This window comes from Talpa occidentalis, unplaced genomic scaffold (genome assembly GCF_014898055.3).
Source record: "Talpa occidentalis isolate TD23 unplaced genomic scaffold, MPIMG_talOcc4v2.1 talOcc4.3, whole genome shotgun sequence".
Lineage (NCBI taxonomy): Eukaryota > Metazoa > Chordata > Mammalia > Eulipotyphla > Talpidae > Talpa > Talpa occidentalis.
Genome location: NW_023603184.1, coordinates 105,818,253 through 105,846,061, shown reverse-complemented (window position 1 = coordinate 105,846,061; position 27,809 = coordinate 105,818,253). Strand labels below are relative to the sequence as shown.

Genomic DNA, 27,809 nt, shown 5'->3' with positions numbered 1-27,809 from the left:
TTTTTTTTTTTTGTTCCCTATCTGTTGACTAGAATCTGAAAAGGACGGTAACAGCACAGAAGCCAAATGAAAAAGGAAGAAGGTGAGTGTTGGAGATAGTAGAACAAGAAAAAAGAAACTTAGGTCCTTGATAATCATGTAGTCACCAAACATGGATTACCTGTGTCTATAAGAAAAATAAACAAACTTCTATCTTTTAAACCACTGCGATTTGGGATTTTCTAATAACTCATAGCCAAACCTAATCCTAACCAATTCACCAACAATTACTGTTTCTATGTTTAAACAGCACCTTGCCCAACCAAAATTTATAAGTATACACTAACATATACTATATGCTGTAACAGTATTTTATAACAATACGGAACTTCTTGAATGACCAAGTATACACTAGGTAATAGTTCTCAAACTTCAGCATGCATCGAAATCATGTGGAAAGCTTGTTAAAATACAGATTGGTAAGAAGGGAAGAATTAGAATAAGTGTAAACAATTCCTTCAAGACTGGATGAGAAAAAAAGAAGGGATTAGCAGGGTGAGCTCTTTTATTCACATATATATCTACACCAACCACAATGAGGATGGTTGAGCTTGTTAAAACAAAATAAAAAGGGGGGAAAAACTGGAAATAGGCTGAAATGACAAACACAATAATTGACATACAAGTGCCATAAAGAAAGTGAAAACAGATGAAATAAAGAGCACAGATGGAGTGGTCTATTTTTATCACGAAACAGGATAGTTTTTCCACTGACATGCAAGGGGTGGTCAAAATCAGTGATGATATTTGAAAACTTAGAAGCTGAAGGACAAAAATGAAAAAATGTTCATATTCTGTGAAACGGGAGAACAACTCATTTGCTGAGAATGAATGACTAAAAGTGTAGTAAGGCCTTGAGAAAAACAGAATTTGAAGTAACTTTTTAATATATCTTCTCAAAGGCCTAAATAATAAGCAGTTAGTTAACAATCATAACACTATATAAAGCTAAGTTTAGTTTTTTTTGGCTAAATTACATGTAAAATGATACAACTATATTAATCAGTAATCCCAAAAAGTCATTATTTCAGTAAAAAAAAAATCAAGCAAAATGGTTTGGCAAAGCCATACTTTTCCTTCTTTATTAAAAAAATAACTGACTGAATTTTCATCAATTTAACATTCAACCTACGACAGAACTCAACTCGTAGCATAATCCTAGTATGGCAGGATTAATTTTACAGCATTTATCCCAATTACTCTTCAACCCTGATTAAAGAGAAATTTTCTGAATCTGTAGTTCACAAATAAATCTGAAGTCACAAACATAGACGGTATCTTCAGGGCCTCCCCTGGTGGCGCAGTGGTTGAGCGCTGGTTCCCCGGCCGCGGGCGAGGGTCCCACAAAAAAAAAAAAAAAAAAAAAAAAGACAGTATCTTCATCCAAATAGTAAAAATGCAAAACAATACTCTGCCATGACTTTTTCGAGAATATAAAAATTCTAAACAAAACCAGGCTTTGAGTCAAGCACTATTTTCCCATTCTTTTGTAAAATGGAAAAAAAACAACCCTCAAAGTTCTAAAAATAGCACTTTCAACCTTTTGTTTGTACTTTCAATATCTTATCAGCACCCCGAATCCTCCAAATAAAATGAGCATAATAGACCAACCTAAAGCACATTTTTGTTTTTAATTCTGAAACATCAACCTTTGGATTCTATGAATGCAAAGAAAAATGTAGTTCTAATTATAACATTAACTTAGGGAAATCATCTAACTTCCATTCTCCAGCTAGATATATATTTTATTCCCAACTAATTCAAGTGGTTGACAACACAAAAAAATAGAAACAAAAGCTTGACCGATCCTATCATAGTAATCTATAAACGGTGCTGTCCAATATGGTAGTCACTAGTCACTTATGGCTATTTAACTTAAATTAACTAAAATTGAGTAAAATGCAAACTCAGTTCTCCACTTAATGACTAGCACAAGAGTATTTTCCATGACATAAAGTTTTATAGGACAGCATGTGTCTACAACAATGGTTATCAGTGCATAAAAGAAATCTATCTTAGCAAGAGAGGCTGCTATCACCTGAAAGTGATTAGGCTAAATATTATAAAAATAATCTGCATAATAATAGCAGTGTCCACAAACCTTGCAAGTGATCAATCAACCTTTGATGACAGTGATACATTAAATATCATAATATTTTCAATTTCAGAAGGAACTAATATAGGGTTTATTCATTTGCTGAGCAACTCCAATTGCTAAAATAGTCAGGCAAATTAGATTTATTACCATGTGAAAACTAAGAACTAAAGTATGAACAAATTGAAACTACAGCCTATAAATATAGTCATTGTTTGAAAACAAATTTACTGAGTACCTAAGCACAAGAAATGGTAGGAATTTTTTTTTTTTAACACACACACATGCATGCACACAGAACATAATACCCAGTACCTGACTGGTAAAGCCTTAAAATTTAATAAGCCTATATGGTTTCAATGTACTGAATAAATTAAATTTATAACATAAAAAAATTAATTGAAGAGGTAAGGTGCCTGTATATTTTTATTTCCTAAAAAAATTTTTTTCAAAGGAAAAAGAAAATGCCAGATCATTGGTAACTGGTTAAACATGAAGAACTTAACTTACATGTTTATCTCTGCAACCTTTCAAAAAAATACTAAAATAACAATAAAGAAATAAGAAATTTATAAATCCAGAAAAACACAAAGAATGGGAGAGGAGACCAAAGCAGGCCAGAAATGTCATTCCATTTTTGTAAGATGGAAAGCAGACTTAGCAAGGCAGAGAGGAAGCTGAAACCTAAGAGCATACACAGGAGAAAATCAATACATTTGCATCAGAGAAAACAAGATTCCAAAATTGGAGGCACCACGTACCACAGAAGGCAGAGGTAAAAAACTAAAAATAGGAAAACTGGACAAAAGCCTTTAAACATCAGACAACTATCCTGCCCCTAACCTGGAAGAAAACAGATTTATTCTCAAGAAAAACCCAACCAGCAAGACTCCTGACCCATGCAGAGCAAAGGTAACTGGATGGGGTGTCTCACTGAAAAGAACAAAGTTAAAGGAAAGTGTACACACTAACGGAAGAGAACCAGTGTACTCTTCTCCCTCTCAGCTACTCAAAACTGGCAGCTAACAAGTCATTCTAGGATAGTTCTCTGGAGAAAAGACCTACAAATACTGATGGTTCTATTAAGGGTGGAATGGAATAGGAGCCAACAAAAATGGCAGCTCACCTGTATAATCAGTCTACAGTAAGGCCACATGTCAAAAAGTCCCTCATCTCCCCATCAGCTTTTTAGTGCCTCACTCTTAAATATGAAATGTTAGCAAAAATCAATAGATATTTGAAGAAAGCCTCAAATATAAAATATAGAGCCAAACAAACCACAAAAAAGCAACTGAGAACAGAAAATGCAGAGAAGACAACTTCAAAGAAAAATATAATGGCTAATATTTACTGAATACCTACTATGTGCCAGGTACTTACACAAAAGTTTGACCCTATGAGGTAGGTACAACAAATTCCAATTTTAAGATGAGAAAACAGAAGTAACAAAGAGGTTAAGGATTCTGATAAAGGCATATAAGAAAGAAGGGGGAAAAGGAGAGAAAAGAAAAAAGAAAAGTGAACAAAGTGAAGTAAACAAAAGACAGAAAATAGATGAGACTGAATTTCTCAACAGCAACTCCAAAACTTGAAGATAACACAAGGCCTTCAAAACTCCTTTTGTTTTAAAAAAAAAAAAAGATTTATTTATTTATGCATACAAGATCTAGGGTACAGGCTAGAGGTGCGGGGGTGAGAGGATTCACCAGAGACAGAGTGGGGAACAGAACAGGCAGACTGACTGAAACACACTGCTGAGGGGAGCAGCGGGCAAGACAGGAGAGGTCTGCCTCACCATGTGGGTTTCTCCCTAGCCGGCAGGGGATCAAACTCGTGCTGCAGAGGCTGTGGATTGCTTCACAGTGTGGTGCTTAACCCCTTGCACCACCAGGGAGGCCCAAGACCTTCAAAATGCTATAGAAAAATCTTACTAACCTAGTTTTACATGTGGCCAAGGTATCACTCAAAGACAAAACAGTGCCACACAAGCAAGGTCTTTAAATTTTTATTTCAGGCCTCCCCTGGTGGCACAGGTGGTGGAGCACAGTGCTGAGAAGCTGTCCACATCCTCTGCAGCGCCTGTTTGAGTCCAGGCCGGATGGCGAGATAGCCACATGGTGCGGCAGACCTCTCCTGTCTTGCCAGCTGGTCCCCTCGGCAGTATATTTCAGTCAGTCTGCCTGTTCTGTTCCCCACTCTGTCTCTGGTGAATCCTCTTACCCTCCCACACATCTGACCTACACCCGGTTCTTGTGTGCATGAATAAATATATCTTTTAAAAAATTTTTAAAAATAAATAAAATTTTATTTCCCATGTACCCTCTCTCAGAAAGCTAATAAAGAATGTACTGCACAAAATTAAAAAAATTAAGAAGAACACAGAACCCAGAAAGTAAAAGATTCAACATAAAAAGAAAAGCAAAAAAAATTCCCTGGATGACAATGAGTAAGTCACAAGAAAATAGCTCTGGAACTATCAGAGAAAGGAACTATTCCAAATAAAAGAAACAAAACGGTGGTTTCAAAGGTCATATCTCCAAAATGAAACAAAAAAGGAACCTGCTGTGTTTGACCTGGAGAAATCTCACAGTTCAGTTTTAAGAGTTTAGAAGAGGAAACGACTTGATTGAATTAAATAAGACAATTATTTATCTGAGGGGATAAAATCATATGGAGATATTATGTTCATAGTATACTGAGTAACTCAGCCAAAGTACATTCTAATTATAATGTAAACAATGAATAATAATTTAACCAAAAGAGTGAGGGAACTGTTGGAAAGATGGAGAAGGAAAGCTCTAACAGGTAAATTTCATCATGGAATTCAAAAGACAAATTTAAAATTAAAAAATGAAATAGCAACACAAGCATCTTAGAATACAGAAATACATATTAGCATATTAGAAATACAGAGTTAAGTACCTGGGAAAATAAGTTAAAATAATCTCTGGGTATCAAGATTAGGAGGTAGGACAGTAGATTGGTTTTTATGTCTCATATATTGCTGGTTGGACTATATTCCAACACTTTGAAATTATTTAGTAATATCTATTACTAAGCATATGCTTAACCTAGCATTTAACAATTCCACTCCCAGAAATAAATGAGTATGTAGCCACTAATATATATGTACAAGAATACTACAGCAGCTTGAGCTGCATTATCAAATAATGGTAACAACTAAAAGGTCTATTAACTTCAACAAATTTGACTCTGAAATTCCTAATCCAATACTATAAAGGATATATCACCAACTGCTATTATTGAGAAAGGAAAAAGTAAATATAAAAGATTTAAAACAATTTTCTTGACTCTAAATTCTTTAGAACTAACATTGAGAACTATTAATTGGAGAAATTATAGCAACAGTCCTAGAAGATGACACAATACTCTATGAGGATTCTAAATTCTATTTCTTCAGTGAGTACTTGTGAACCATACCTTCTGAAAACTGAGCATATATAAAACACTTTACACACCATTTGCAACACAGTGGTTCAATAAATATAAGGTATTATTAAAATTAGTAATGATGATATTGGAAAATATTCATTTATCCATACACAACAGAAGAAAGACAAAACGTGGTGACTTCAAAAGATAGCTGATTTCACTTATTTCCCCTTTTAATGCATCCTTACGAGAAAAAGGTAAATAATTATATACTGTGATTATTAGCAAAATAGCAAAACTGCACACCAAGAGAAATTTCTGAATATATATTACAAGGATAAAGGAAACATAGCCAAAAGTGCTTTTTTTAAGAATAGAGTATTAAATGTTTCTAATACATAAAAAATTTTCAACAAATCAAAACCAAGAGAATAAATATATCTTGATATGAACTGATAAAAAGGCCTCCCCTTCAGACTGTATGCTGTGTTAGTACATACCATATCTACCTTGCCTACCACTTTATCCTCAGCACACAATGGGTTCTCAACAAACATTTGTTTAATGAATAAGCATCAGATATTCATAATAACAAGCACAACATACTTAAATTCATAGAAAACTAGGTAACTTAGATGAAAGATTATCATTTTGTTATTTAATGGGACAAAAGGTCACTGCTTTAAAAAAAAGATGTAACTCCTACTAAATTTATTGGTATTTTTAAAAATTAATAAAGTTAAAAAAAACAAGCAGATAGTATTTTCAAAAACAGTAACAGGAATTCAACTTTTAAAAGTTAGTTAGGGCCTCCCCTGTTGGTGCAGTGGTTGAACGCTGGGCTGAGAGGCCGCCCGCAGCCTCTGCAGTGCCGGTTCGTTCCCCGGCCGCCGGCGAGGGTCCCACAAAAATAATAATAATTAAAAATTTTTCAAATAAATAAATAAATAAATAAATAAATAAATAAATAAATAAATAAAGTTAGTTATTCAGAAACTACAATTCAGTAAGCATAAAAAAGTTTTAAACAAAAAAAAAAGTTACCAAAAACATGAAATGCTATTGAAAGCACAAGAAGAAATATCACATCAAAGAACAGGAACTTCTTGAACATAACTCTCACCTTGAAAACTACTGTTGAAATATTTGACTCAATTTTAGTTACATCAATATCTGGTAACTACAGGGGAAAATCAAGTGCAGAAAGAAAGCAACAACAACAACTACAAAAAACCACAATAGGAAAAAACTCAAGCTTCCCCTTGTTAGAATTAAATATATACAAAATTAAGTTGTAGGGTCAAAATTAAAAAAAAGAGATAATATAGTCAAAGGCACAGAAAGAATAATTATTGTAACCCAAGAACCCAACCCAATACCAGTTATGTAGCTGACACTTAACACTATGAGAGTAAAGAAAATACATTTTTTTTTTAGTTCCCATAATGTTTTGTTATCTATATATAAAAAAAAAAATCCTAAGTGAGGGGAAAAAATCCACCAAACTCAAAATTCTTAGGATAAACTAAATAGCAGATGGTGGAGATAGAAATGTGTTCATTGCATTTTAATAACTCATTATTTAATTATTTACCCATTTACACCTTCTTTCCTCATCTTTATTCCAAAATGAAAATGAACATTTGTTTAAATGAAATACATAATACTCTTTAATTGCACTTAATAAAAACACTGCTTACCAATAAAAACAATTCAAAATTTAAAGAATTGACCTTAATAAATTTTTAAAAGATTAGGTGTTTTACAATGATTAATTCTGTAGAATTTAAGGGATTATAAACAGTTTCTAAATGTATATAAATCACATTAACAAAAGGTATCCAGTATCTAGGCAGGGAACACATTTTCAGTCCAACCAGGTAAAGTTATCCTTCAACAGTAGACCTCAGGTTTCTTCTTTAGAAAAAAGCTTGCATTCATTTTGTAATTAAATTTGAAGTATTTTTGTAAGAATTCACTAAAGACTATTCTAAAGCATCCAATGCCACTTTCAGGAGACAAAATAAAAATGGTTCTGAGAATTTTAATTCATATCTTGTTCTACCAGGACACAAAGGAAAATCTGTGACAACTGAAGTTATTTTCTACCTTACTGAAGAGGCATGTTGTAAAATTAAAAACCATGAACAAATCTATCTACAAAATAATTCATTTTTTATATCAAACAGCTGCAGACCCTGTAATTGAAATAATGTATCTAAGGTTACAAATGAAAAGTGTTAGGTATCATTCTTGAAGTGACAGATTAAGTTCCTAATCCAGTTAAAGTAATAGCCATATTTGTGGTTTAACATAAATTAAGACCTTAATTATATTTGTGACTATTTTAAACAAAATAACAAATTCCTTTGTACCTGGAAATGTAATTTATAGCAAAGCCAGGTTCATTTTCCAAATCAATCTATTTCACACTGCAGAAGTACTCTGGTATAATGGTATAATGTAATTCCTGTAGAATGTTGAAAGAGTAGACTCACTAAAAGCACAGAAAAGGTTGGAAGATAAATGAAGATGCTGTTCATTCAAGGGTAATTCCATCTTAGAACTATATGAAAGATGTTTCACTCACACGATAGTGTTTGGCCTCAAATTTAAGCATATTTTCAGTTTAAATATAATGTTGTTAGATCAATTATGTTGATACTGTATATCTAATAATGAAGAATTCTAGACTTTTTTTGTTTAAAAAATAGACTCATTTTTCATCTTACCGCTATGTCTTTATTGTACTGTTTAACAGCAACAAATTTTAAAATCCTGCTTGCTATTTACTTTTTAAACAGTAAAGTATATAGTTGAAATTATAACTCACAATTTCTCAGAACTACAGGAATGTGAATTTTTGCTAAGTTAAATTGATATTTATATTACAAAACCATTACTCTGTGAAACCATTTTACATTATTTCACTAATTACTAAAAATGACAACTCTAACAGCCACTTACTTCTATTCTGAATGTACTTTATTTTCACAAATCCTCTAAGACCAATTTAAATGTTTTATATATACTATACCATTAATGTGTTGAAGAATTCAAACAAATTTTTTAATCTGCTAATTCTGTTTGCAATTTAAGTTCATGGTTACCTTTTCTAAAGATCACATTTTATATATTTACATCATTCCAGGAGTTACGAGCAAAAATCACCAAAGTGCTTTAATAATTCTGGTATATAAAAGGTAATTTAATAAAAGACATTCAATCCAAAGAATTTAAATTCAGTAATAACAAGGAAACATCTGTAGCCTCTATTTTGCTCATTTTAGAATACCAGAAGAATTTTACAACCCCCTTAAGTAATAAATGTTCAATAAATTCTCTCTACCTCTTAGCTTTCTTTTCCTTACTCTAATCCTGAAAGTAAAATATACCTATGTCTCATTTTGCAGAGGGTGATAAAAGTGGGCATGATGAAGAAATTCTAAAAGCTATAATTATATTCCTATGACACTTTAAGGAATTTGTATCAATATTTTAAATGCCCTTCACAAAATAGTATTTTATTAATTCTCTGTTAAGATATATTCCCTGAAGTCATCCTACTTGAATTTGCATCAGGTTTAAACTGACACTTAAAATATTGTGTATAACTATGAACAACTTGTTTAAAACAAAATTATATCCAACCAAACTGAAAATTCAAAATCATTTCCCCTAAAATACTGATGTAAGCTGTTGACTGTGGCCTCCTGAATGACAGAACTAGTTTACAGGGGCTACTTTCATCATCACAGTTGTTTCGCTGGTGCAACTGACCTGCAATCCCAAAGGAGGGAGATACTCTTCCTGCTCTTCTATCACTAGAACATTACTATCTAACTGCTAGTTAATAGATTCACTTGAAAAGCATCATTTGCTAATAGGAAAAAGAAAGGGTTAACTATCAGCAGATTTGACATGTTCTTGTTCATGACCCAGGATTAATGGAACCTATAAAAATGCTGATTTTTTTTCAATGATACAACATATTCAACAAAGAAAATGGTCTTTTTTTCTTGTTCTCTTCCCATTTACTTTTAGAGATATAAGTATTTATTCATAAAGTGTAGGAAGAACTGAGAACACTAAACAGAAAAAAGATATTTCTCTTACCCTGAACTTAAATATTATTCTTAAAGTAAAAAGTAAAAGGTAAGATTTCTCTTTCATGCAGCACTTAATTTTTTAAGATTCACATTATTTATTTATGCATACAAGAACTGGGTGCAGGCTAGAGGTGTGGGGGGTGAGAGTATTCACCAGAGACAGAGTGCGGAGCAGAACAGGCAGATCTACTGAAACACACTGCTGAGGGGAGCAAGCAGGGCGACACCAGAGAGGTCTGCCGCCCCATGTGGGTCAGCTCCCTAGCCAGGGATCTAACTTATGCTGCAGTGGCTGGCAACAGATAGACAGTGCTGAGACTTTAACCCCTGCACCACCAGGGAGGTCCTCATGCAGTATTTAATATTCATCAGTTTGAGGCATTCTCTAAAATTAAATTCAAGTGTTTGCAACATTTAGATTAAGCCATATAAAAAAGGAAAAACAGATTTCTTTTAAATTGGTGTCAAATACTACAAAAACCCTTTCTCAAACTTAAGAGAAGGTAACAAGACCACCTTGTACTTCTATTGCTTTTACTTTTTTCAAAAGAATTTTCCATTTATTACCTAACTTGTGGTTCACAGTAACACAACATAAAGCTAAAACTACCATTATCACACTCATAATCACACAGTTGACTCACAAACTGAAACAAGTATATCTTTCACACTTTAACGTAACTTGTATTTTAGACATAACTTGATAGAAAACATGAGAAATGAATTTTGAATTAAATTTCCACTATTTCTGGATAAAAATCCAAAAATATATCACTGAACTGTACTGACGAACAGCAAAATGTTATGAATTTAGATTCTCTACTCAGACTCCCCTGGGTTTGCCTTCCAGTCCTGCTAAGAACTATTTATATAATTTTGGGCAACCTGCTCTTCTTAGAGGTCAACTGTTTAACCTCTCTGCTGCAACTTCCTAATCTGTAAAATGGGGATAATACTACCTACACCTCATAATGTTGATGTGCATGAGGACTACCTATGAAATTTAATATTTATAACAAAGTCTGGTACACCAATTCAATGCTGTGTAAATTTTAACTACAATTATTATTATTACTGTTTTGGTTTTTTTTAAGATTTATTTATTTATTTATATAAGCAGTGGGTACAGTCAGAAGCATGAGAGGGTGAGAGAATTCACCAGAGCCAGAGCGGGGAACAGAACAGGCAGACCGAGGAAACACACTGCTGAAGGGAGCAGCGGGAGCGGCAGGAGAAGTCTGCGCACCATGTGGGACCCTCACCCGTGGCTGGGGATCGAACTGGCGCTGCAGAGGCGTGGGCAGCTTCACAGCCCAGCGCTCAACCACTGCGCCACCAGGGGAGTCCCTATTATTACTGTTTTTACTAACGTTATCTGAGTGAGGATTATAATAGCACCTACCATATACAGTAGTATTAAGTAACTTAGTGAGAATTAAGTGCTCAGCACAGTGATGAACACAAGAAGGTTCTCAATCAATCCTATTGTTTTCTGTTTACCACCACAATTTTTTTTTTAAGATTTATTTATTTATTTATTTATACAGGAACTGGGTACAGTCAGAAGCGCAGGAGGGTGAGAGAATTCACCAGAGCCAGAGCAGGGAGCAGAACAGGCAGCAGGACCAAGGTACACTGCTGAGGGGAGCAGCGGGCGGCAGGAGAGGTCTGCGCGCCATGTGGGACCCTCATTCGGTGGCCAGGGAGCAGCCGGGGATCCAACCGGCGCTGCAGAGGCTGCGGGTAGCTTCACAACCCAGTGCTCAACCGCTGCACCACCGGGAAGGCCCTACCGCCACAATTTTTGAGTACTATGACCAGAGAAGAGCTTTTCTGAGCTTTAGATTCTACGTCTATATAATGAGATTAATAATAGTGCCCTACACTAGAATTATGACAAAGACTGAAGGATATTTTTCACGTAAAAGTTGTCAGTAGAGACCCTTATTAAGAAAAGTACTCAATAATTTCTTGACCTCCTAAACATAGAGCTTCCATATGATCCAGCAATTCCACTCCTAGGTATTTACCCAAAGGACACAGAAACATCAATTCCAAAGAGCACCTGCACCCCTATGTTTATAGCAGCACTGTTTACAATAGCTAAGCTTTGGAAACAACCCAAATGCCCAAAAATAGATGACTGGATCAAGAAGATGTGGTACATATACACCATGGAATATTACTCAGCATTCAAAAAAGATAAACACATGCAATTTGCAGCAACATGGATGGAGCTGGAAGGGATCATGCTCAATGAAATAAGCCAGAAAGAAAAAGAAAAATAAAAATACCGGATGGTCTCATTCAGAGCTGGAATCTAGAAAACTTAAATAAGGGACCAGGAAAAAGAATAACTATAAGAAAGAAAATATCAAAATCAACAAACAACTATGAACCAGAGACACTCTATGGAGGGCAGGGGGCGGGGAAATGAGGGCTTGGGGTCAAAATAAGGGGGTTGTAATTGTATGGGGAATATAAAAAATAAAATTTAAATTAAAAAAAGAAAATTAAAAAAAGTAAAGTACTCAATAAATACTTTTAAAACAAGTCTTACTCGGTATTATTAAAGTAATATTTTGTTTGATTTAAAGCATTCACGTAAGTGTCTCCCTGGTGGTGCAAGAGGTTAAGACACAACCTATGAAGCTGTCCAAAGCCACTGCGGCACGAATTCGATTCCCCAGCTGGCCAAGGAGCTATCCACATGGCACAGCTGACCTCTCCTACTCGCCCGCTCTTCCTCTCAGCAACTTACTTCCGTCAATCTGCCTGTTCTGTTTCCCACTGTGTCTCTGGTGAATCCCCTTACCTCCTCACACCTCTGGCATGTACCCCAGCTCTTGTATGCATACATAAATAAATCTTTAAAAAAATAAATAAATAAAGCATTTGCTTAACATTTCCTTAGGTATAGCATGAAAAAATAATTTTAAAATATAATTAATGTTCATGCAAATTCAAAAACATCTAAAAAATATTTAATTAGTTCAGGCATCAAAAAGCTTCAAGCATCTACACTTCCTGCTGACATTTATTAGGCATGCTTATGACAAATAATCAGGAGAGAAGGAAATAACTATCAAATTCATTGTATAGTTACAATATGACAGGGACTTTTCTAAATGTTTTACATAAGTTAATATATTCAATCCTCACAATACCCAAAAGAACAGTTTCTATTATATCCCCATTTTACAGATGAGGAAACTTGCAACAAAAAATTACTCTTTATGGTATGCTGAATTTGGAACCAAAACCAACTGCCCATTTCATTTGTGAATTCTGCTATGAAAAACAGCATATACTGAGTCAGTAAAGACAAGATTCTTAGAGAAAATCAAATAAAACTTCTCAGAGAATTGTGGAATTCTTCTAGACATGTGCTGTCCAATACAAGAAACACCAACTACATCGAGCTATTGAGCACTTAAATGTGACTCACAAATTGAGATGTGCCATAAGTATAAAACATCAGATTTTTGACTAAATATAAAAAACTAAAGTAACCCATTTAAATTTTGTACTGATATGTTAAAATAATATGTAGATACAATTGGTTAAATAAAATGTATTATCAAATAAATTTCACCTGTTTCATTTTACTTTTTTAAATGGAGCTACCAGAAATTTTTCTAAGAACAGGCAGATTACTAAAATATACTGCTAAGAGAAGCAGTGGGCAAGACAAGAAAGGTCTGCTGCATCTAGAAAATTTTAACCACATATGTGACCAGATACCTACTGGACAGCTGGTTTAACTGTGGGGATGAGCGGGTAGATCAGAATTATTATAAAAGTTCTTTTCCCAATCAATATAAGCTTAAGTCCTTCCAAGTGATACATCTATATTCTCTCTCTCTCCCTCCCTGCCCCGTCCATGTATACACACACACACACAGAAATAGAGGACATATTACACTACACTAACACTTGACTATAGTCAATATACAATATTACTTGTGATCAGGCAAATGATTCAGGTCATACCACTACGTTGTGGATGAGGGAAGGAAAGCAAATCTAAAGGAAATAACAGCTTTGAGAAGAAAATTTAATTTAAACTGAAATCATAAAGGTTTCTTTAATCAAAAAAGATCTAACCACTTAGTTCCAGAAATATAATAAATATCAAATCTATATGTTAAGTAAAATTTAAATTTCATGATGGCTTAACTAACAGACAGCTGAAATATCTGGGTTTAGGGTTCTGGTATCCTCTAGAAAATATCCAGTTTATGGATACCTATCACATTGTTTTAATCAATTTTATACATTTAACTGAGTCTTCTAAATGGATACTGGTTCACTATATAGAAGAATATTACTCTATAAAGTTTATATCAGATAATCTGGAAAAGTCACATTTATAGTCATGGCTACTATCAGCTGTCAAGCCAAAGAATATTGAAGAAATCCAAGAATTTTTAATAAATGCTGGTTAATTTATCATCTAAGTGACATATGTAGGATAACAAAAAAATTGAAATAGTGAGCAAAATTCTATATTTTAAGATCCTTTTTTCTGGTTTTATTTTTAAGTGCAACTATGATTTGAGAAGCCATGGTGAGTAAGCAAATTAGTAAGTACCATTGGGAAAAAAAAGAGTTGCTTAGCAAATAAAACATTTGTTAAGATTTCTACCCCAGACTATTTTAAACAATTTTAACATTGTTTAACAAGTAATATGCCATTATTTTGGTATTAAAAGCTAGTTAAACCATCTATTGCAGGGTTTCTCAACACTAACACCATTTACATTTGGAGCTGGGTAATTCTCTGTTGTGGAAGGACTGTCCTATGCATTGTAAGATGTTTAATGTTTAATGTTTACTGTGCTATGCATTGTAAGATGTTTAATCTACCCCACAGATGTCAATAGCAACCTCCCCAAAAATGAGAAAACCTAAACTGTCTGGACACTGTCAAACGTCTTCTGTGGGGCAGAAATGTCCCACAGTTAAGAACCACTGGTCTACTGCTACCCAAAATACCTTCCAATTTAGTGAAAATTACTTTAGTACTTCCCAAATTACCATTCTTAAGTTTTAGGGGCCTTATAAGGGGCCCCCAGGTAATTTCAGCAGGGACATTATTAAACTTGAAACCATGTTCAGAATAGCCTGGGTGTGTTTTTATCTCTCTGTGTGCACTAGAATCTCTTCTGGAGATACGTTTACAGCTTTCATAACCCAAAAATGGCAATTAAAATAGTTAAGATCTAAAATATTCACCGTGCCCGGAAGCTATCTTTTCAAAGGTATAAACACTGAAAATACCATTTTACACACCACAAATAATTTACTTGTGCTATTAGTTATAGATAAAGCTACTTTCATCACACTTAGAAATCTTCATTTAACATTTACTAAGTATCATCTATATGCAGACACTAAGTTATTAGTATTTGGAAGCTAAACTTAAATCCCATCTGCCTCACAAAAAAATTTAACAAATAGCAATATAAAGTCCTTAAGTATATAGCCAATTGACAATTTCTGCTTCTCAAAAATTAACATAAAAAAGAAAGTACACTTGTTTAGACTACTAGTGCCAAAGTTAACTAAAATACGCATAATTTATATTCTTGATAAAAGGCTATAAAATGAATCTTTTAAAAGAAACTTAAAAATAGGGCCTCCCCAGTGGCACAGCCGTTGAGTGCTGGGTTGCAAAGCTGCCCGCAGCCTCTGCTGCACCAGCTTGATCCCCAGCTGCTCCCCGGCCACTGGAGGAGGGTTCCGCAGGGCGTGCAGACCTCTCCTGCCGCCCGCTGCTCCCCTCAGCAGTGTACTTCGGTCCTTCTGCCTGCTCTGCTCCCGGCTCTGGCTCTGGTGAATTCTCTCGCCCTCCCGGGCTTCTGACTGTACCCAGTGCTTGTATAAATAAATAAATAAATCTTTTCTTTAAATAAATAAATAAATAAATAAATAAATAAATAAATAAATAAATAAATAAAATTTAAAAATTAAAAAAGAAACTTAAAAATACTTTTACAAAATATTGTACATTTCTTCCCACCTTTCCTTCGTGTCCTGCCTTAAATAAAATGAAAATGTACTGAATGACATATTATGCATCAGATATAATGATTAAGCCCAAAGAATAACAAGTTAAATTAAAAAAATATAATGAGATCATCAAATGAAGCACTTCCCATCATTCCCAGAACACGATAAAAGCTCTTGGTTCCTTTATTTCTGTCCTTAAGTTCACAGTTTTATTTCCAATAAATGTCATGTCTTAGAATTCTCTTTAAAGCTATCTTTTAGGTATTCCTTAATAAAATACTTTTTGTGACTCAAACCATGTAACTATTAAGTAAATAGCAGGTAAATATGTAAAATGTGAATTATGATTCTATAATCGACGTAAACATTCTCTCTTTTTTAAAGCACAAGCCCCCAGTATCCTATTTTCCAATATATTGTACAGTTTAAAGTTCGTAGGGTGACTAATCTTTTTTGGATTATACAACCTGAAGAGCTGTTGCATTCAATAAATGCTTTGGGGGTAGTTAATGTTAATGTAATCAATAAATATAAAAGGCGTGGTTAAGAAAAGAAAATGTCCACTTCAAAATAACCAATGGAGAAAGGCTAGAATGAGTACAATGAGACAGTGATGCCTAAATGTTTGAAGTGAGTAAATCTTTTCAAATAAGTTAGAAAAGAATTCTGTGTCCATAACAGAACCGATCATTCCAAATAAACATACCATCCTATCTAGCCAGAAGAATACCTACTAAGAAACAGAAACATCTAGGGGTTTATTTAAGGGGTTTATTTATAAAAAGGGTTTATTTTATATACTGACAATAATTAATTGAATATTACACAATAAATTGCATTCCAAAGAGAAGATATCACATGGATACAGTACATCACACAGATAAATTCTAAACATACAATATCACACTGTTTGAGAGGAAAAAAACAATTGTAACTCAAAGTGAAAATAAAATACATTTACACATTTACCTGCACAGCAAGAGAAGCTGCATTGTCAGAAAGCAAAATTTGCTCCCCTGTAGAAATACAATGAAAGGTATGCATCAAAAGTATATTGTCATATTACTAGTTATATTTTTAGCTAAAAAACTTTAAGTATAACCTTTCACTAACATAGTTATGAAAATTCTAGATCAATACTATTGTGGTATTATAATTTTGATTACATTATCATAGTAGGGAAAGATCAATTATTGCATTTTGTCAGTAATAAGCAATTACACTCACTCATTAAAAACATCCATTTTTCAAGTTTTCAAGAAATAACCCTCTTCATTAAAATTAAGTAAAATAGTATCTGTTCAAACCTCTCTAGTTAAAAGCAAAAGCATTCAAAATCATATAAAAACAGCTTGCAGTTAATATTGCACAGTGTGTCTAGGTCTGTCACACAAAAGAAAGATGACAAGTTCGCTGCAATAAAAATTCCATGCTTAGAAGACTGGGGCTGCTGCCTATTAGTCTTCATTACTTTGCAGTCTTCTGACAACTGTAGCAGGCTGCTGAGCCCCAAATGGGGTCCATAATGTGATCTGATGATATATGAAGAGCTGCTAAAGGGAGCCTGAACCATCCTAGCCTATACATTTTAACAGTTCCTTTTTACTGAGAGCCCACTTTACCACAGGACTTCAAAAATCTGCTGTGTCAGCTATTCATACAGTAAATCTGCCAACTGCTCCTGCAACCACATCATTTTATACTGCCTACAGCAGCCAATATAATGAGTCAATAATAAACTAAGGACCTTATGGGCCATGAATAGTTGGTTTACACTAGCAGATAAAAGTTTAGGTAAAATCTCCTAGACAAACTATACAAGGGGATCTCTTCTCTATGTTTTATGTTCTCTTTGCAATAAATTATATTATTCAGGGGATGATTTAATATAAATATATTTTGATATAAAAATCATTTTTAATTGTGAACAAGTACCTACCTTTCAGTTGTTGATATAACGTAGCATTTTCAGGCCAAGGTTCTGCAGCTGTGGAAACAGGGCAGTGATAATTAGGCACACGGGGCAAAAACATCATTAACCGACTAAATTAATAAGCATCAATACTTGCCTAGAGCATTTAAAATTGCCAAGATTGCCTTAAATATGGCAACTAATAACACTGTCTGAAATTATATAGTAACCTGTATAAGAGAATTGTTTTAAAAGCATATGTGGTTCATTGTTTGGTGGTTGTAGTTTTTTATAAGAATGTAGAAGACACGCTGCCCAATCAAAAGTGAGAATTTAAGAAACAAAACAGCCTATATGCTAATTTTCCTTGGTCTCCTTCAAACACATACATAACCAAAGTATTAATAATACATATAGAAAGATACAGAACTTCAACTCAGTACCAAAAAAATAGTGAAACTTTATTTTTTTATTTTATTTATTTATGCATACAAGAGCTGGGATATGGGCCAGAGGTGGGAGGTGGGGGTGGGGCAAAAGGATTCACCAGAGATAGAGTGGGAAGCAGTGGGCAAGATATGAGAAATCTGCTGCTCCATAGTAGGTTAGCTCCCTGGCTAGGGATAAACTTGTGCTGCAGTGGCTGCACAGAGCTTCACAGTGCTGAGACTTAACCCCTTGCGCCACCAGGGAAGCCCCCAAAATAGTGAAACTTTATAATATTTCACATACATTTTTAACAAACTAAATTTTCAAATAGGCAACACTATATAAAAGAATCAAATATATCTGCATTGGGCTGTGCATTTTTCCTTATAAACCGGTAGCATTTAAACATAAAGAGGAATCCTGTTGTACTTTTAGATCATTGCCTTGCCTTGACCCCACCACCTCACAAAAACAATGGGGACTAACCTAAAGCTGGTAAAGCTACTTTTAGGCCTGAAAGCTTGAGCCTGACTTTTGAGGTTTCATCTAGCTACAAAGAGAATATCAACAACCTGTTAGTGCACTAATTTGAATTTTGTCTAATCAACTGCACTTAAGAAACAATGTCTCCACTGACAGGGATATAATTAGTTAAATACTTTGTAAAAGCCATAAAATATCAGAATCAGCAATTCCAATACATTAACTACAATTTCTCTCAGAAAGAAAACAAATTAGATGAAAACTTGATAATTCTTTTTTTTTTTACTCTTTAAACCAGTCTCTATGACATAGCAGCAAAATTTTTTAAAATAATAGCTAATTTAAAAAAGTTATGTATGTGAAGCACTGTAATCCTTAACACTGATCATTAAAGATACACTAAAACAGGCCCCACAGTGAGGGAGAGACCCCTAATTTGCTTTTAATAACCTTTTAGAATGAAAAGAAAAGCACAGCAGTATTACTATAAATTACAAATGCTACCTTTGGACTACAAAACTAAACTCAAACTTACAGGTAATAGCAAGAAATCATCATGGACCATGCATAGCATTGTATGCTGTAACCCACAATTTTATACATAAAGGTTACTGAATTTCAATTCACATATCAAAAAGGCAGTAAAACTAAATATGTATTTGCTACTATAAACTTTTCAACAAAGTAAAATTTCAAAAAGAATCCAATTAACCCATGTAACACAATTTTAAAAAGAAAAGTCAGGGAAACAACAAAAGCTAACAACAGCAAATTAGTCAAAAATAACCTCTCAGGATAAACTGTATCATCAGCACAGCTACACCTTTTTAGCTATATAAGGTTCATTTATTAGAAGATCCTCCATCATCAAAGATTCAACTATATGCATTATATTATTCTTATTAAAGAATAAAATACAGGAATGAAATTCACAGAAATTCCAAAGATACTGAAGCTAAGTTCCTTGAAGGCACAAATGTACCTTATGCATCCATGTAGCCCACACTGTACTGTTTCACATATACTTGGTGTTCATTAGTTGTGTGTAGAAAGAAAAGGGGTATATGATTAAATTCTATTCCCAAAACCTTTTGGCTAATTAAACTTTTACTGAATTAGTATTATCAACTATGTTAAAGTAATGAAGTATTCTAATTAAATATTCTGGTCATTTCAACTTTTGGTAATCTGTTTTGTATACACACTAGATACGTATTACAAATTTTCAAAACAATGAAGTAACATGTACTTAACATTAAATATACGAGGAATACAATTTAAGTGGTTTTGATAACTCAAAAGCTACTTCACTACTCTACCACAGAATTCTCATATAAGCAGCAATTTATGTGTTTGGTAATTCCTGTTAAAAGTTACTTTATGATCACCTTCAAGATGTAATACAAAAGACATACATGAAAGTAGAAGAAATTCTGCAACATATTACTTGACCCCAAATAAGAATATAGAAGTTGCCTACAGATACTCCAAGTTCTATTATTCAGAACTCTAAACTGGAAATAAAGTTAAAGTGGGGATACTTTCCTTGATCCAAGATACAAACATGTTGAACTCAGAATTACTGAAAATAAATTCTCAAGCAGTAACTCCTCAAAAAACACCGATGTTACTTTTGTATATAGAACATATCATTAAAAAAGAGAATGCGGGCCTCCCCGGTGGCGCAGAAGTTGAGCGCTGGGTTGCAAAGCTGCCTGCAGCCTCTGCAGCGCCAGTTCGATCCCTGGCTGCTCCCCGGCCACTGGAGGAGGGTCCCACATGGCGCGCAGACCTATCCTGCCGCCCGCTGCTCCCCTCAGCAGTGTACTTCGCCCTTCTGCCTGCTCTGCTCCCTGCTCTGGCTCTGGTGACTTCTCTCACCCTCCCACGCTTCTGACTGTACCCAGTGCTTGTATACATACATACATACATACATACATACATACATACATAAATAAATAAGCGAGCAAGCAAATAAATAAATAAATAAATAAATCTTTTAAAAGAGAGAGAGAGAGAATGCAAGTAGGCTGATATAAATTTATATAACCCTGCTATTTTAGTAAGTCCAGGAATCACAGAACATTAACATAACATTAAAAAGTACAAAACCTATTTCCTGGTTAAGGTAATATTAATGTCTTTCTATAAGGATACCTATTATGTGCAAGACAAAAATCCAGAAATACTTCTTCCCCACACCTCTTTCCCAAGATCAGGCAAATCAACACCCTCCCCTTGATCCTGACCATGCATAAAAGAGGTGGAGATTAAGAATTTAAAATCATAGTACTGACAATAAACCTTAAAAATATGAGGCATTTAAAAAGAAAACTTTCTCTATAACAAAAACAAAACATTTTCATCTCTTACTAATTTTACTGCAGTCAACCCAAAATGTTGTAGACCACAGACTAATTCAATAGTGAGTAAAATACAATGACTCACCTATCCTATTTTTCAATTTCTACCACCAAAAGCACTCCCTGATATAAAGTATCTTTTTAAACCTATCTAAGGAAGAGCCAGGCTTAGAATAAATTCACAAGGTGAGACTAAAAGTTTCTGAAGAGGTGCTTAGTAGAAAATGGAGGTTACTTTGAGTGAGGACATTGTTCAATGGTTACTTTGAGTGAGGACATTGTTCAATGCCTGTCAAGATGCAAGTTACCAGAGTAAGCATTTGATAAGATTCAGTACCCATGTTTATGATAAAATCTCCAAACAAGATGGGAATAGAAGGAACCTACCTCAATGTAATAAGGTCCACATATCACAAACCTACAACCAATATAATATAATAGTAGAAAACTGCAAGCTTTCCCCTGAAGACCAGGAAAAAGACAAGGATGCCCACTGTCATCACTCTTATTTTATTTAGTATTATAAGTCTTAACTAGAGCAATCAAACAACAACAGCGAAAACAAGAAATACAGGTGGGAAAAGAAATTAAATATCACTATTTGCAGATGGTACTATAGAGAAACCCCGAAGACTCCACAAATTAAATGAATACAGCAAAGTAGCAGGTTAAAAACAATAAATAATAAAAATCAGTTGCATTTTTATATAAAAAGTAAAGGAAAAGAAATTAGGAAGATAATTCCACTCATTATCATATCAAGAAGAACCAAATAACCAGGAATTAACCTAACCAAGAAGGAGAACTTTTACAATGAAAATTACAAAATGTCATTAAAGGATACAGATTATGACAAAAGCATACGGAAAAACATACCATTCTCATGGATGGGATGAATCAATATAGTCAAAATCATGATTCAGCCAAGAGCAATTTATAAATTTAATGCAATCCTTACTAAATACTAAAAACATTCTTCAAAGAAATAGAAAAAAATTAAGATCTATATGGAACCAAAAGAGACCTTGAATAATTAAAGCAATCCTGAGAACAAAGGAGAGAAATTAAGGCATCATGTTATGGCACAGGATCTTTAAATATACTGTAAAGCGACAGTAGTTTGAATAGTACAGTATTGGAATAAAAATAGACACACAGCTCAGTGTAACAGAATCAAAAGCCCAGACATTAATTCACATATACATCAATATTTAACTCATGAAAATGAGCCACAACCATACAACGAGAAAAGGAGAGTCTATTAACTATAGTGCTGGGAAAATTAAATGATCATAAATAAAAGTATAAAGTTGAATCACTAACTCCATACATAAAATTCAAACTGGATTAAAGATTTAAATATAAGACCTACAATAATTAAATATATAGACAAAAACAGTAATGATATGTTCCATGACATCAATGATAAAGATGTTTTGGGAGACTTGATCTCTATGGCAAGGGAAATAAAAGCAAAATTAACAATTGGGATTACCTCAAGTTACAAAGCTTTTATACAGCAAAAGAAAATATAAGTAAATTAAAAAGACAGCCTACTCAATGGGAGACAATATTCACACATTACACAACTGATAAGGGGTTAATAACCAAGATATACAAAAAATTTATTCAATTTTTTAAAACATAATTAATAAATGAGTAGGAGATCTGAACAGATAATTCACCAAAGAGGATATCCATAAGGCCAACAGATACATGGAAAAATGTTCATCACTGCTTTTAATAAAGAAGATGAAAGTTAAAACCACAATGAGAAATCATCTCATACCCATGAGAATGGAACATATTAAAAAGACCCCCAACAACATGTGCTAGACAGAATGTAAAGAAAAGAGATACTCTATCACATTGTTGGTGGGAATCAAAATTGGTGTAGCCATTTTGGAAAGCAATTTATATTTACTTTAAAAAACTAAAAATGGAATTTTTTTTTCAAGATTGATTGATTGATTGATTTTTATTTATTTATACAAGCACTGGGTGCAGTCAGAAGCGCGGGAGGGTGAGAAAATTCACCAGAGCCAGAGCAGGGAGCAAAGCAGGCAGAAGGACCGAAATACACTGCTGAGGGGAGCAGCGGGACGGCAGGAGAGGTCTGCGCGCCATGTGGGACCCTCCTCTGGTGGCCGGGGAGCAGCCGGGGATTGAACCGGCACTGCAGAGGCTGCGGGCAGCTTCACAACCCAGCGCTCAACCACTTCGCCACCGGGGAGGCCCTAAAAACGGAAATCTTAATGACCTAGCAATTCCAATCTTGAGTACCTATCTAAAGAACAAGTAACAATTTATAATCTCTAGGACCTGGAAGCAACCTAAGTGTACACTGATAGAGGACTGGATTAAGAAGATGTGGTTTATGTATATAATGGAATACCATTCAGCCAGAAGGAAAGATGAAACGTTGCCATTTACAGGAAAATGAAAGGTGTTTGAGGGAATTATGTGTAGTACAACAAGTCAGAACAACAAAGAAAAATAGCACCATTTATATAACAGACAATTCAACAAAACAAAATATTTTAAAAACCTAACAGATACTAATAAAGGAAGTAAGGTTTCTACCGTAAAGAAGGAGTAAAGAGAGAGAAGGGGTATAGGGATGGTGGTAGGGAAAAAAAAATTTAAATTCAAAATTCAAGTTTATCATTAGGGAAATTTAAAGATGAGAGATAGTCTATCAGAGACTTTAATCCAGAGAACCCTAAGTACATAGGTTCCAGACTTCACTGCTTCCACTGCTGTACATCACATTGATGTTTTCCAAGGAATAAGATACTTTATTATCCTTAAAAAAAATATAGGTGCAGGGTCTCCCTGGTGGCACAAAGGGTTGAGACGCAGCTTATGAAGCTATCTGCAGCCACTGCAGCACGAGTTCAATCCCCGGCCAGCGAGCAGACCTCTCCTGTCTCACCCGCTGCTCCCCTCAGCAGTGTATTTCAGTCGGTCCTCCTGTTCCGTTCCCCACTCTGTCTCTGGTGAATCCTCTCACTCCCCTGACCTCTGGCCTGTGCCCCCCAGTTCTTGTGTGTGCCGGCGCGTGCGTGCGCACACACACACACACACACAGTGCCTCCCTGGTGGCACAGGGTAAAGTTTCACCACTATCAATCTATCACCAGCCACTACAGCATGAGTTTAATCCCCAGCCAGGGAGCTAACCCACAAAGCATAGCAAACCTCTCGGCTTGCCGGCTGCTTCCCTCAGCAGTGTATTACAGTAGATCTACCCGTTTTGCTCCCCACTGTCTCTGGTGAATCCTCTCACCCCCCACACACACCTCTGACCTATACCCCAGTTCTTGAATGCATAAATAAAAATAAATCTTTAAAAGAATAAAGGTACAAGTTAGTGGTATTATTAGCATAACAAAAGTAACTATAATACACTATATAGCATAACTATATAGCATAACTATAATACACAACAATAGTTCACAGCTATGGAATAAAAATCATAATCCTCAACTTGGCCTTTTACATCTCTCTACCAAACACTGGCCAAACACTCTCTCTACCTCTCTGGCTACATCATTCTTCCACCCCATACTCACTGTATTCCAGCCACCCTAGCCTTCATCCAGCTTCTGAATGCGCCATGTTCCTTCCTCCCCAGAGGCTCATTTATGCTGCTTCCTCTGGCATGGAATAACCTTCCCCTCCTACTGTGTTCCCACATCTCAGCTCAAACATCACTTCCTCAGGTTGTACCAACTTCATGGACCTACAACCTGAGCAGCGGCACGCACAGAGCCTACACTAAGGGCTTTGGTCTTGATTAAATGTTCTGCTGTCACAGTCCTAAAGTTCTTTTGAACACAAACACTACATATTCATTTTGCACTGGATACTACAAATTATATATAGCAAGTCCTGTCCTCAGGGAAGTCTTCACTGACCCTCCTAAATAGTTAAAACACTCCTTTACAAGCTTGAATGGCACACATACGCCTTCGTACCATCTATCACAGTCAACATTTTTATAATTTCAGAACTATTTGATTATTTATTCCCCCACTAAAACAGAAACACCATGAAATCCAGTATTCATGTCTGAGTTTTTCTTGCCACTTCATCCCTAGAACCTAGCACTTAGTAGGCAATCAGTAAATGTTAGCTGAATAAATGTTTATTATTACCACTATTATTGTTGTTATTTTGTATTATTTAGGCTAAGACTGCAGCAAGGAAGAGAAACAAATTACACAACATGGCCCAAAAAAGAAAACTGTGGCCAGAGAACTTCAATACACAATGAATAACACAACTGTGAAAATATTAAACAGTGCCTGAAATATATGGCAGAACCTAACTCTATAAACTTAGCTATGCACTGACCCTGAAAATGAAAATGTGTTTCTATGCTTTCATCAAACAAGATCTTATGAGATACTACTGCTGTAATCCTCCTAGGTCTAGCATAAGTCCCTCAAATATCTGGAAAGCCATCTCACTATTCCCCTGTCCACATCCAATGGTTCTACCCCAATGATCAACCAATAAAATGTTTTAGTATGAACGCCAAATAGATTCAGCTATCACATGGTTGGTGCTATTGAGCTAATAAATCATGCACATTATAAAACATACTAAAGAAGATGTAGAGTTAAAAAATAAATTGAAACCTGAGTTCTTCTACTGTCTCCCTATCCCTAAAAGGATGATCTTACATGGCGCAGGATATATGCACCCCATCTCACTTTGGGACACGCTGTTCTAATTAAATAACTATTTATTCAAAGTTTTACCAGGGAATCCAGTCATTCATGTACCAGTGAACAAGGAGTCTTCCTCCTTTATTCTAATGAAAACATCTTTTTCACCACAGAAAAAAACTAGAAAAGAACATACCAATTAGTGAGAAGCAGCAGGAACAGCACTTAGGAACTGCATCTACCAAACAACAGGATGTTCTAATCGTACCAGAGTAATTTCTATTGTTCCCATATACTTCATACATTCTCACCTTTGTAACTTTGCTCAAACTGTTCCCCTCTGTCCAGGATATTACTTCACTGCAACATACACAAATCTTATAGCCTTTTCAAGACCAACATTAAATGCCAACTCCATCCAGAAGATTTGTAATTAAAATTAATTTCTCCTGGGCCTCCCCGGTGGCGCAGCAGTTGAGCGCTGGGTTGCAAAGCTGCCTGCAGCCTCTGCAGCGCTAGTTCGATCCCCAGCTGCTCCCCAGCCACTGGAGGAGGGTCCCACATGGTGCGCAGACCTCTCCTGCCGCCCGCTGCTCCCCTCAGCAGTGTATTTGGGTCCTTCTGCCTGCTCTGCTCCCGGCTCTGGCTCTGGTGAATTCTCTCACCCTCCCGCACTTCTGACTATACCCACTGTTTGTATAAATAAATAAATAAATCTTTTTTTAAAAAAAAACTTAAAAAAAAATTAATTTCTCCTTTACCCATGCTATCCATAGCAGTTTGTACTTTCTACTCTATTCTACTATTATGTCAATTTCTTATCTCTCTTTCTAGGCAGTAAGTTCCTAGAATATGAAAATTTTCCAGGGTCCTGAGATGATTTATTGACTTGGCTTCCCAATTTTTCCAAACCAAATATAGTACTTATAATATGGGTCAAAAGTGTGAAATTTAAATGTTCTTTGTCCAAATACCATTTAAACTAATATCTTTATTATAAGAGTTTCAAAGTAAAGCTACCCACCTTTCAGAAATTCTTTCACAGTAAGAAATTACATTATTTTCATATCAAATGATAACTTACCCTAGGATAATCTCACTGAGTATAATTCATTCTCTAACATTAGAATTACTTCTTATGTCCTAGCAAAAGATCCATAAAATTTTCATGACTTTTATAAAGAAATACATTTATATTTTGTAGGTATAAAGAACATCTAGAAATAAAAACAAATATCAAAGCATCTGATAACTTTCTATCCAATTAATGTTATTTGTAAGTCTCTTATCCACTAAGTTCTTTACCTACTGTCCAGTTTTGTCCAGACAAAACTTCCCTGAATATTTTACATTTAATGTTTCTTTTACCAGGAGCACAGGAACTACCTCTTAAAAAGTTTTAGTCTTTAGGGGAATGGAGAGGTGGTTGTTTTATCCAAATGAGTGCTTTTAAATTTTTCAAAGAAACATTCTCCATTACCTTAAGTATTTATGTTGGAAGAGATCAAAGTTTTTTAAAAAAATGAGAAAGGATACATGTTTGTACTTTCAAAAGCCATGAGATAAAATAAAAATACATAGTGTTAGAAAGGCACACATGGTAAATAAAATAATACCCACAGCCCAAAAAATACACTATTTGCATACTTATCTTTAAGGTTCCTACTAGTTTTAAGTTTTATCAACCAATGCAAGAAGAAAATCAATATTCTTTACTATTAATCCATTAGAGATGAAATGACTTACAGAAATGATTACTGGTCAGTAAATTCACATATAGATATCCCTAGGTCTCTTAAAGACCCTATACTTTGCCTGAAAAGTCCCTCAAGTATCAAGTGATTAGTCATTCTGGTGGCAGATGATTTATTTATTCCATTCAAGGTATTTCACAGTATGAAATTGCTATGACCTAATAATAAACAAGTCTAATTCCAAAGTCCATCTCTTGATGATCTAATCTAAGAGGACAAGAAAAGGCCATGAAAAGAAGTGCTCTGCGTGTGTACGTGTGTGTGTGTATTTGTGTGTTTAAGTTCTGCATTCTTAATGTACAACATGACTCCTCTGGCATAAGAATGTAGGTGAAGACATAATTTGCAGAATAATAGGCACTAATATTACACACTGCTCAGTACTGTCATATTTCCAATCCATCAAATTGATTAATGCGATAATAACTCTACACAAACCTATCATTTGTGCACTAATGAAGTCAAACCCAGTTTATCCTTAGGCAGCTTGATTCCAAAAGCTCATAGATGTCATCTCTTCAGTTTCCAAAGACTATTTAGA

The 27,809-nt window shown here is 34.7% G+C and overlaps 1 protein-coding gene across 2 annotated transcripts in view; it reads right to left on the bottom strand.

The window, feature by feature from the left end:
* Positions 1–27,809, bottom strand: part of MTX2 (metaxin 2) — a 62,261-nt gene that overhangs the window by 16,532 nt on the left and 17,920 nt on the right. For both annotated transcript variants that reach the window (XM_037523596.2, XM_037523597.2), the window contains exons 2-3: positions 17,591–17,638; positions 16,621–16,667 (exon numbers count right to left, since the gene is read on the bottom strand). In XM_037523596.2, the coding sequence (XP_037379493.1) occupies positions 16,621–16,667; positions 17,591–17,638 (95 nt within the window). The remainder of the gene's footprint in view (positions 1–16,620; positions 16,668–17,590; positions 17,639–27,809) is intronic.